This window comes from Panthera tigris, chromosome C1 (genome assembly GCF_018350195.1).
Source record: "Panthera tigris isolate Pti1 chromosome C1, P.tigris_Pti1_mat1.1, whole genome shotgun sequence".
Lineage (NCBI taxonomy): Eukaryota > Metazoa > Chordata > Mammalia > Carnivora > Felidae > Panthera > Panthera tigris.
Genome location: NC_056667.1, coordinates 97,304,983 through 97,317,253, shown reverse-complemented (window position 1 = coordinate 97,317,253; position 12,271 = coordinate 97,304,983). Strand labels below are relative to the sequence as shown.

At 33.8% G+C, this 12,271-nt stretch overlaps 1 protein-coding gene and 1 long non-coding RNA gene across 3 annotated transcripts in view; one reads left to right on the top strand and one right to left on the bottom strand.

Moving 5' to 3' along the window:
• LOC102961635 (bile acid receptor-like) overlaps positions 1 to 12,271 on the bottom strand; it is a 44,616-nt gene that overhangs the window by 3,304 nt on the left and 29,041 nt on the right. The window contains exons 2-10 of the mRNA XM_042993786.1: positions 8,253 to 8,364; positions 5,779 to 6,141; positions 4,032 to 4,172; positions 2,250 to 2,389; positions 2,040 to 2,144; positions 1,777 to 1,876; positions 811 to 933; positions 279 to 404; positions 13 to 126 (exon numbers count right to left, since the gene is read on the bottom strand). Coding sequence (XP_042849720.1) covers positions 13 to 126; positions 279 to 404; positions 811 to 933; positions 1,777 to 1,876; positions 2,040 to 2,144; positions 2,250 to 2,389; positions 4,032 to 4,172; positions 5,779 to 6,141; positions 8,253 to 8,316 — 1,276 coding nt within the window. The 5' untranslated portion in view covers positions 8,317 to 8,364. The remainder of the gene's footprint in view (positions 1 to 12; positions 127 to 278; positions 405 to 810; positions 934 to 1,776; positions 1,877 to 2,039; positions 2,145 to 2,249; positions 2,390 to 4,031; positions 4,173 to 5,778; positions 6,142 to 8,252; positions 8,365 to 12,271) is intronic.
• Positions 1 to 12,271, top strand: part of LOC122240744 — a 35,488-nt gene that overhangs the window by 5,208 nt on the left and 18,009 nt on the right. The gene's annotated exons all lie outside the window — the stretch shown is intronic.

The following is a 12,271-nucleotide window of genomic DNA, read 5'->3' as shown; positions in this document are numbered from 1 at the left end:
AATGGTTTTTACCTGAAAAAAACACAGTTGTTGCTGCAAGCAGAGCATATTCAGTATTAGTAATATTAAGCTCACTCATTCTTCTGTAGAAGTAAAACAATGTGTTAATAAATTCTTCAGCAATACCTAAAAAGATTAATATCAAATGTATTTTCATCAGAACATAGTGCAGAATCAAACATATTGTCATTATCATTTTTTATTAAAGCAGAATAATAAAACATTATATCTGACCAATTTTTTCCACCCATTATATTTTGTATGATATGTAATATTACCAGTCAGTGTAGTAGGAGGACAGTCTTCGTTGCAAAAGGTTTCCATAGAATAAATAACACTTCCATTAACACTCTGATTGTGACAATTCAGTGAGTGATCTGAATGATCTGATATTCTCATAGTACCTAGTAACAGGGGAAAACATAAAGTCTGATTTTTGAAAAAAACTTTACACAGATAGTAAATCCATTCTCTCTAATCTGTTAGGAAACACTCCCAACAAATGGTAGATTTATAATTTTTATTACTGAAACAGGAAGTGAGATTAATAGTTTAGATTTTATATAAATTTTGTGTAGAAAACCTTCCAAAAAGATTTTTCTTATGATGCCATATAATCAAAATGGTTTACTTTAAAAGAAAAGCAAAAGCTAGACCAATGAATTAGAAAAGCTGTTACGAAATTCTTATTACTACACTAACTAGTAAAACAAAAATATAATAAGAAAAATAACTCAATGTTGTATAATTTGTTGCTGTATTTAATAGTTAACTGTTAACAGTAAGGTTATGTTGGCCGGACTTTTTTACTTTCAGAAGCTGACGAAAGACATTCTTTCAGGCTGTAAAGTTGGGCCCCGTGAAGAAACATCACTTCAGTTTTTGATCCTTTACGTAATGCAGTCTGGTCCTCAGTTGTCAAATTTTCAAATCCTTTAACAAAAGATCACATAATTGTTTGAAATCAATAATGAAAAGATAATTTTCAGGTATAAGATTTAGTATTTTTAACCATCCATTTAGTTATAATATAAATCCTAAATGTTTCCTTAGAATAATCACAATTTGTAACTTCAAATCTAAATAAAATTCTTGATTCCACATGATAATATTTTGGAGCACTTTCATCAGAACTAGATAATACTTTCATATGGCAAGAGCAAATCAAACATAGTTTAGCCTCAAAGAATTTATTTCTACAGTGAGTTATCTGTATATGTAGATAGGTAAGTTTTGGCCAACTGTACCTTGATTTTTTCATACTGTACCAGCAATTTTGTTTGTTTCATGTTTTATCTAAAGTTAAAAGATACAGTCATATTATTTCTCTTGTTCCTAAGTCCTTAAAGTCATTTGAATATTTTAAAATATTTATACTTTCAACTACCTGATTGTTTAAAGCAGACAAAATGAACCATTTCCACCAGCTTTGCTGGAAAAATAGAGGTTTTTGTTTTCCTAAATGGTCCCCTTCCTTTAAAATAGGAAACTTAAAAAAAAAAGTGTTGGGGCGCCTGGGTGGCTCAGTCGGTTAAGCATCCGACTTCAGCTCAGGTCATGATCTCGGATCCATGAGTTCAGGCCCCACGTCGGGCTCTGTGCTGCCAGTTCAGAGCCTGGACCCTGCTTCAGATTCTGTGTCTCCTCCTCTCTCTGCCCCTCCCCTGCTCATGCTCTGTCTCTCTCTGTCTCAAAAAAATAAAGCATTAAAAAAAAATTTTTTTAATTAAAAAAAAAGTGTTAAAGTAATTTTTTTTCCAAAGGTGAAGTGATTACCTGGGAGTCCCTTGGTAAAATCCACTAACCCCTGTAGGTGTAGGACCATAGTCTCCGAGAGTTGCAAAAAGCTCAGCTCAGGATTTGCATACTTCTGGAGCTAGCCAGCAAAAAGAAATAAGGTTAATAGATTTTTTTCTTTTAAGTAAATTAAAATGTTTAACTTTTAAATTACAAGTTTAAATTTTTAACTTTCACATTGACACTCTTATTTTCTAACATAATTAGTTATAAATTATTTCCTGCCAATAATGAACACATACAAACATCTTTGTTTCCTCTAAAGGACTTGTGTATTTTTGATGAGCAGCCACAATGTCCTTAATGAGCTGATGTTCCTCGTGACTTAGTTCCATGCTCCCCTTAATCTGTAAGAAAACATGGGGGAGGGAGGAGAACTATAATGAATTCTTATTAAACAAGACATCATGTCATCATTAAAGAAACAAGAAATTTTATAAGAAGAGTCTTGCCACTTTTCCAGATCTAGTGGTGGATGATACAAGCTTGTTGTCTACTTCCTCTTCCACTTTGATGCTAGAGGAAAAACTATTCTTCTGCTTAAAATTCTTTCGAAGTCTCTTTGATTTGCATTGGATTTCTGTGAGCAAACCTGTGATATTACAAAATTCATATAAAATGTTTTAGGTATGGCAAATAACATTCTAGGATTTGATGAAAATTGTCTTATACTGGATACATATATAATCATAGACTTGTCTTTTCACAAAGAATCTTTCTTTTATGGCAAGCAGCAATTAAATTTACTACATTACTTTCTCCTTTTCCTTCCATCACTGCCTTCTACTTAAAAATACATAGTTAGCCTACGGGCACCTGGGTGGCTCAGTCGGTTGAGCTTCCAACTTCGGCTCAGGTCACGATCTCATGGCCCGTGAATTCAAGCCACGCATCAATCAGGCTTTGTGCTGACAGCTCAGAGCCTGGAGCCTGCTTCGGATTCTGCATCTCCCTCTCTCTCTGCCCCTCCCCCACTCACACTGTGTCTCAAAAAATAAATAAACATCAAAAAAAATACATAGCCTAGACATAAATTAAAAATTAATTTTGCATCTCCAAACTATAAGTTTAGACCTTTTTATGTCAGGGAAATATACACATTAATTAGATCTCAGAAGTAACATAAAATATCAATTGGTATAGCAGTTGAACTAACTACCTTATCCATGAGCTTTTTTCTTTGATTTTTATATAAGGTCAAGAGAATATTTTGTGATTTTTCAAATGAGCTAAGTCAATTTTTTCCTAACAAGACAAGAAAATGGTATTTTGTTATGGCAGCCCGAGCAGTCTCAAGACAGGGATAAAGTAAAGGATTCAGGCTGGACAGGATAACCTTAAGATCTTCTCCAACACTAGAATCTTAAATAGGAATCCTTTCGCTCAAAAACTTTGAAGAGTTTGGATTTTATTATAATAAGCTGTATAAAATAAACAGGATACTGCATTGGTATTTATTGAACAAGAATGTAACTTAATAAAAATTGAAGAATATTATAGCAGTTGAAGGTAGATTGAACTAAAAAACAGAAAATGAAAAAATAGCCATAAAATTAATATAATAGTATAAGTGCAAGATGATAAGAGTTTGTGCAAGATTAGACATAAGAAAACATTAATAGTACCTTACTAAGAAAAATGAAATTGTGAAATCACCATGAGATTTTGAGCCCTGGGAAATAGGAGAAATTGAGGAAATAATGCCAAAATCTTAGTGCTACTCTGAGGATTAAATGACATCATGTAAGTTTCAGCTAAAAACTCAGTGAACATACAAGGAACCCAAATAGCTTAGGTACTCTTCTGCCTGTTGAGTTGGGTTTTGACACCTATGGGTTGTTAGTAGGCTCTACTTCCCTATCATGTTATCATGTAGGCTTGTAACGATACCAGACCAAAGAAGGGGAACTACCAATTTAAAATTCTGCTCTTTACAGATACATTATATAACTTTAGGTTAAGTAATATGGCAGGACAAGGATTTCCAGTTAAGAACATATGATTACTGGAAAAATTAGAGCAATATAGTATAGAATGGGGTTTATGGAAATAATTACCTAGATTGGTTACTGGTCATCCTAATTTATCAGTTGCTAGAGAAATAGCTTAAATCTAGACAAGTATGTTACAATTCAAAATGACAATCTGAGGAATGCATTAAGTTGTCAGGAAGATAAGAAAAACTAAAATCCCCCTCAAAAAAAAGAGCCCCCCAAATCCACAATAATACTTACATTCTGCCAACATTCCTACTGCCTTACACTTTTTTAGTCTGCACTCTTGACATTTCCTTCGCATGTACATGTCCATTTCACAGTGGCCACCATTCTTGCAATGATATACTGCATTTTTGGTGATGCTACGTCGAAAAAAACCTAATGACAAGAAAAACTACTTTTAAAATTTACGACTAGGTATTTTTAGTTGTTTTTTATTAATATACCTTCCTAGTAAAATGATCAAAATAAAATTATTTCAATAAAGTGTGTTTTTCTATCAATAAGAAGGTTTGGTTTGATATACATTTATATTCCCTCGTGATTGATAATATTCTATTCCAAGGGTATTCCTTTCAATAATCACATCCGAAAATTAAACTAAATAGCTCCAACACATTAAGATTTTCTTTTATCTATTTTACCATGGTTATACTATATCATCTAAAGCATTTTTATAACTATGTTCTGCAGACTATCAAGATTCCATGAAGCATCTCTCTAGCTGCCTTTGAAATAATATGTGCTCAGGTGAAACCTCTTTTCTGCTCTCCTCACATTTCCACCTCAACCCATAAAGGAAGAGATATTCTTCGAAACTTAGTTCCCTGTCCTTCCTTTTTTAGCACCCCCACAGGTGAGAAAATATTTTTAAGTTATTTGGCCTGAGACATTGAGTCAGCGGTGTTATGTGTGTGTGTGTGTGTTGGTGGAGGAATCTATATTTGCTCTTTCATTTCCTAAATCCACGCATAGCAGTCCCCCTTCCCATTTCCTCTTTTATTTCCCATTTCTCTGTAGTCACCCCTGCTACCTTCTTAATCCATTCCAAGCAGTAAAGTTGATAAGCCATGTCAATGCCTCTCTCAGAGGCCTGCCATACCTTTTTTCTGTAGCCACACTTGAGAGTGAGAGTTTCATGACTTAGATTCAACAAAGGGAGCAGAAAGGTCAGCTGAAGTCTTCAAGAACTATGCCTCATCCTCCACCTAGTTTTAACAGCAAGGCCTTGCATTTTAAGAGTAAGCAAATACATGCCCAGCTATTCTATTCACAAAGCTGGTACTTCATTTCCCACAGTCTTTATTTGGCTATTCTTTGTGAGGGGTATGCTGTGAGATTCTGACAGTAAGTCTTCACCGTGAACTTCTAATAGATATGTTTACCTAGTGCTGCATTGGCCTAAGCATTTCCAGGTCTGTCTCAACATTGCATTTGTAAATAAAAATAGTGCAGAAGTGTTTTAATACCTCGAAATTTCATCAAGGGCTGTTTCACTTTTTGAAAATTTCATTGTCAATAATGATCTTTGCTTGCAAACTTCCCATTTGTTTTCAAAAAAGCATTCCAAAAGAATTAAAATAGACTCATAGAAGTCATTTAATTTCAAATTCCTTTCTAATGCATGAATTATACCAGCCGCATGAGAAGATGTATTAGTTACCATTCAGATGGTTTTAAAAATCATTTTCCATTCCAATATCAGATTCATCTAGGAACACAGAAACCTCCTGCTATTATATAAATATTGAAGTTTGTATTTAAATGTAAAAGTTTTCATCAAAAATGAAAACTAAATCAAAACTTTATTACATTCCACTTTCATGTCTTTTATGCCACAGATGGATCACCTTTAAATACATCAATGGGTCTCCCTGGTTTTCTTTTTCACACTTTAAAAAGTAAGGCTATTCTTACAGGCCTAAAATTTCATGTGTCTTCAGTGAACACTAGGACTTCAGTTTCGTTTTAACTTTATCCTTACCTTTGCAACCTTCACAAGTAAGTGCATTATAATGATATCCTGATGCTTTATCACCACAAACTACACAGAGGTCTTCCTGTCTCTTAATTCGCATAGAAGAATGAGTTAGTCTGGACCTTTTTATTCCAGAGTATCCGTCTTCAACATCATGGTCAACCACATAAGTGGGTTTATTTAATTCACAGGAAACAAGTCCACATTCTCCACCACTGAACTGTGGATCCAAGCTGTAAGTGTTGAAATGACTTTGTAAAGATTGGGACTGTAGAGCTGTTGGAAACTGGGCGGTAGAATACTGGCAAAAAGGCGATTCTTGAAAATCAGTGTCATACAGCTGATAACTGATTTGCTCTGGCAGAATATCTAGGTGTTTTTAGCATAAACAAAGAACAAATGGTAAAAAGTCAAAATTTCATAATTGTTTTCAAAGGTCAAAGAGTTTTATGCTCAACAAACAGTTCAACATGTCCACTACATCCCAGGGACTTGCTGTCCAGCATGAGGAGCAGGCAGTAAACTGTATTGCAATGCATCGTAAGTGCTGCCGTCCCAGTGGTATGCAGAGGTTGCCCAGGAGCTGGGAGAAAGGGCAGTCGTTGCTAATGGCCTGCATACCAACCCCAGCCTCCGTCTTAAATACAAATGCGTATTTCCCAAAGTTTGGAATGAAAGAAGGTTTTCCCCACCGTATGCATTTCCCTTATTGTGGATACAACCGTTTGCAATGCAGTCAGGCCAACAAAGAGATGAATTCATAAATTAGCACCTCCCCAAAATACCAAACTGAAATACAATTTTACCAGTTACCTGGTTATTTCAAGCAAAGAAAATTTTTTTTTCTGGGGCTCCTAGCTGGCTTAGTCAGTTAAGTGTCCAACTTCAGCTCAGGTCATGATTTCACAGTTCATGAGTTCAGTTCATGAGTTCAAGTCCCGAGTTGGGCTTTGTGCTGACAGCATGGAGCCTGCTTGGGATTCTCTCTCTCTCCCTCTCTCTCTGCCCCTCCCTGACTCGTGCTTTCTCTCTCTCTCTCAAAATAAATAAATTAATTTAAAAAATATTATTTACTTGAACTCCCCATTTAATATACCTTAACACTCTCCTTTGCAATTCATAGGCCTGATTTAAATTACTAGTTTCTTTTGTGTTTTGTTGACTAACAGTTCTAACTAGCAATTATGTGTGGTAAGTTCACCTACCTCAAAGGGTTACTGCAAGGATAAATAAAAGATGGTATGCAAAAGCAAATATAAAACATAAAATACAAAATAATGCTTAATGAATATCACTATTATAATTATCAGAAGCTCCCAAACACCAACTTACTTTTCACTTTCAGCAAAATTGTTAAATCTAAATCCGGAAAATTGGCTCCAAATGGATCCAGGAGTACTGAGTGTCCTATGTCTGTAACTAGCAATATTTGTACTTTTCCTGATGCTGAATCACCAGGTGATTAACCTCAAAATTCTACCAAGATCAGTAAACATTATAATTTTCATTAACTAACTCACATAAGTCACTTGCAATCTTAGAGCATTCAGTCTAATGCTAAGTGTTGAGTAAATACTAATGACCACCTGATATGAAAAGAAAGGTTATCAGTAAAAACAATGTAACTTTTTTTTAAAAGAAGAAGGCCCTTCTTGACTGAGTGTCAAAAGACTGTAGAATACTGGCTGATGTTCCATTGTCATGGCAATCTGAGTTGAAATCTCAACCCTAACCTTACCCCTAACAAGAAAACTGCCCCTAAAATAAATTTATATTATAGCCTTACTCTTTTTGGAGAAAATTCCTGTCATATCCTGCATTCTGTTTCTATTTCTTTCCCTTTGATAAAAATCTTATATCAAGATTAAAATTTCAAGTATATTGAATAGCACTCTGAGCTACATTTACTAAATTGCATGTGAACTAGCTACAACTAACTCCTAAAACAACTTCTAATGTGCATGTTAATTCACATTTTAAAAATTAAATACAATTTTGTACTATCTTGATTTTCCCTCCTTTTTTTTTTTTAAAGTTTATTTATTTTGAGAGAGAGAGTGTACTCCCGCAGGCACACGGAGGAGGGTCAGAGCAAGGGAGAGAGAATCCCAAGCAGGCTCCTAGCTATCAGCGCAAAACCCAACTCAGGGCTCCATCCCATGAACTGTGAGATCATAACCTGAGCCAAAATCAAGAGTCTGATGCTCAACCGACTGAGTTACCCAAGCACGCTGGGCTTTTCCCTTTTACAATTGATTCTGGCTTACAATATTTTCATATTACTGATTTTTTAAATTATATTCTCGTAGAGGGAATAATTTTTTATTAAGTTTTTTATTTTAATTCCTCTTGTTAAGAATAATTTAAAGTCTTTGGTTTACTTGTTTATTTCTTTTTTAAAAAAAACCCTATTATTAACCAATATTACACACACACACAAAAATGTTTTATTAACTATTATACTGTATTTGTCTACATACCATAGTACTCCACTGGTTCAGCAAGACAGTACCCATCAGATGTAGTAACGTAAGTATTTGCCATTCTCTGGTCCAATTCTCACTTACTCATCAGTGAATGCTGAAATAGAGCCTGAAGGAAATAAAACTTTTGTAGACTATCTGAAAGCATGATTATCAACTCAGCATGACTTTATAAAAGTACAGTACTATTTTTGGAAAAGAGGAGTTAGCAGAATTTATACTAAAATTAGACATCTATATTTATACTTTAATTGGAAAAATAGTGAGTTTTCAATTTCTAAACACCAAATTATTAATTCTGCCAATTTCTTTATACATATTTTTTTTTAATTTTTAATGTTCATTTTTGAAAGAGCGAGAGAGAGAGAGAGAGAGAGAGAGAGATCATGAACAGGGGAAGGGCAGAGAGATAGTGAGACACAGAATCCAAAGCAGGCTCCAGGCTCTGAGCTGTCAGCGCAGAGCCCGAAGTGGGGCTTGAACCCATGAAACGTGAGATCATGAACCGAGCCAAAGTCAGACATTTAACTGACTGAGCCACCCAGGCATCCCTAATTTTGCCAATTTCTTATTGCTCAGCTCTTTACAAATAACTCATCAAACCTTGGTAATAATCAATGTGGCTTTTTTTTTTTTTTAATGTGGCTTTTGAAAGTGTACCAAGCTTTGGTGTCAGGCTTCATACACTGCTTTCACCACTTACTTATGGGTCATTTATTAAACCTCCCTAAACCTTAGTTTCCTCATTTGTAGAAGAAAAATAATAAAACCCTCCTGGCAAAATTATTGGGAGAGTTTAATTAATGTATGTAAAATCCGGCACACTTCTTGTCTTAATAACTGATTCTCATAATCTCTATTCTAATAGTTTCAAGATTTCACTGTTCTAAATTTAGATGAACTAGGAAGAAAAATGAGACTTTTTCACTAAGGAAATTAAAGAGTAAGAAAAAAATGCCTTTCATAGCACTTGTGTTTATCTTCTAAGTCCTCTATAAATATTTTTCATAGTCCTATGATATGCTAAACATTAAAACATTAATTTTGGTTCTGCTTAACTAAAATTTTATTTTTTTATTTATTAAAGAAAGTTTATGGATTACTGGAGAAAGTGTTTTATTTTTAATAGTAAAGCCTAAAAATCATAAGCTGTTATAAGAAAAATTATTCAAAATCTAAGGCTATCCTTTAATGGGAAAAAAAAGTCTTTATTTTTGTTATTTCCTAGAAAGGAACTCCAAAAATTTAAATAAACTTAAACAGGAAATCACAGTTTAAGAGACTGAAAATTATTGGAAGAAAATAAAGTTCACCCTAGAGTCCATCGTATCTTACAGCTTTATCTTCTCTATTAGAAGGTAAAGACTGTTTTCACCTTCAAAAAGAACCAAAAAAGGAGAAATTGGGGTTTTAAATCATGCCAGAAAATTTATGTGACCAACTTCTGAGACAGTCTCTGAGCTTATATGGAAAAATCTTTCACTTGGATTTATTACCCATGGGACGAGTTCGTGGCTAAGGTTTCTATGTCCACGAAGACGGTTCAAATAGTAATATCTCTGAAATGTGTCCCCTTTATCATCTAATAGAATGTATGCTCCTTTAAAAGCGTTTGAATCTCCAGTCTTCTGACAGCATAGCAGTCAGTAGAAGGAGCATTGGATGGAAGAGATGAAGCAAAAGCAGTGCCCCCAAATAAGTGCAACTTTGATATGAAGTTTTCCTTCCTTGAAAAGTCAGGACTAAAATCAGTATGATCAGTCAGCATACACTTCTGTGTTTCCTATATTGCAACAGGTCAATTGGCCCTCCATGGAAAAAAACAATTCTGAATGCCATCCATTTAATTTGTGTGGTCCCTTTTAGCAATGATCCTGTTCCGTTCTCTCCAAACTTCTCTTTGGAGTCTCAATTCAATTTCATAAAATTATAAATGAATGTGAAAACTTGAAGTTGTTATTCACCCTCCTTTTAAAATTGCTGCATTTGCCATGAGGCTTCATACAATATTGAATATCTGAAGAAGTCTGATAATTTAAAAGTATTTGGTACTACTTAGATACAGACTTTGCTGAGGGAGAGTTTGAGAAATAATATAGAACAAACCAGAGGTAGCACATTAAAACAAAACTGGTAGTATCCTGACAAAGACACACATAAGTATCCTGTAGTAATGCCACTATCAGGGTTCAAATCACAAACAATGATGTTCTAAAATCCAGTCCTTCCAATGCTGGTAAATAAACACCCAAAAATATTATCTAAAGTAAACCTGTTTTTATCAGTTTATGGACTAGTTATATTCCCGGGCATACATGAAACATACATAAATAAGCCTTTGATTAAAAATATGCTTCTTAAAATATGAAATATTCATCTCTCTAAATGCTCACAGTAATGTTGTATTATTTTCTACATAAAATTTTTCACTAATTTTCTTCAGCCTTTTAGATGTTTAATAGAATTATTTTAATATGTATACATAGTAAATAAAAGCTTTCAGAAATACAGTGTTCGTACAATTAGTTTAAGATCACTTAAGTAAATTATTAACAACATAGAGAAAGGTATGTAATCAAAGACTTCCTATCCTGTTAAAAGTTACAATAGGCCTGGCGTGATTCTGTTTTGTTATCTTTCCTAGTAAATATTTACTTAAAAACAAAAATAACTTAGTTAAGAGAGAAGCTTTTATCAAGAGGATCAATTTGGCATGGGCAAAGTCTGTATTTTCTTTCTAGAACAAATATAACTTTATTAAAAAATTGTGCTTTCCACAGATTATAATAGCTATTTACCTGAAAAGATGCTTAATTGCAGAAATGAATTTGCATCTCCTCTGCCTTAACCCTAAATCATGTGTAGGAAATCTTCACGTAGCCAGAACTTTTAACAGGAAAAACATATTGACTCCGGAGAACTACAGTGACATGTTAAAGGCACGGTTTTTACATTTTCACTCTTGCAATAGGTCACTTGAATCATGAATAATGCATTGCATAAAACTGTTATCACTGAAAAGTAGATAGCTTCATAAGAAAAACATTTTACTCTTCAGAGTAGCCTCTACTAGAAAAAAAGGAATGATAGTGCTGTATGATACACAATTATAAAAAGGTTTTTCAGAGCAGAACTTCTTTGATCCAAAATTCTCTGAGCTTATTGGAACCAAAGAAAATGAAAAGAATATATTTGAATAACAGCACAAATTAAGGCTTCTGGATTCCTTTACAAGGATCTGTCCTTTAACCTTCGAATACTTGGAGGATTTTACACTGTGAAGTCTTCACATATAGGTTTATCATGCAGCTTTTTTGAGATGCAATTTACATAATATAAAATTCGCCCTTTTAAAATGTGCAATTCGTGGTTTTTAGAATACTCAGAGTGTGCAACTATCACCACCATCTAATTGCAGAGCATTTTTATTACTGCAAAATGAAATCCTATACCCATAAACAGTCTCTCCTCATTCTCTTCTCCCCCCCCCCCAATCCTTAGCAACCACCAATCCACTTTCTGTGTCTATGTATTTGCCTATTCTAGACATTTCATATAAATGGAATCCTACAATTCCATATATAGTTTTAAATGAAAAAACATATTTAGTTAATATCATGTCAAGTAATTTTTACAGCTTAAGAAAGAGAAAACAGACTAAATGTTTAGAAAATTCATGGCTATGAATTTAATGTATACTTCAGAGATGTGGAAATACAGTTTGTGTCTACTTCCATAATCTGGAAGAATGTTTATAAATATCATAGCATTTTGAACAGAGGTGTAATTCCCTGAATATACCCCTATCAGAATATATTTCAAGTTGCCTTCAATTTACATATAACCTATTGCTTTAAAAAATAAAATGTGTTTTAAGAATAAGTTCTTGATTAAAAACACATTTCATTTTTAAATATGAGAGTAAATACCACTGTGAATCAACTTACATTATTACATCGAATGTCACCTGAAGTCCAGCTACGGTTCAAAATTGCCTTGTCATTCTTCAGGGGAAA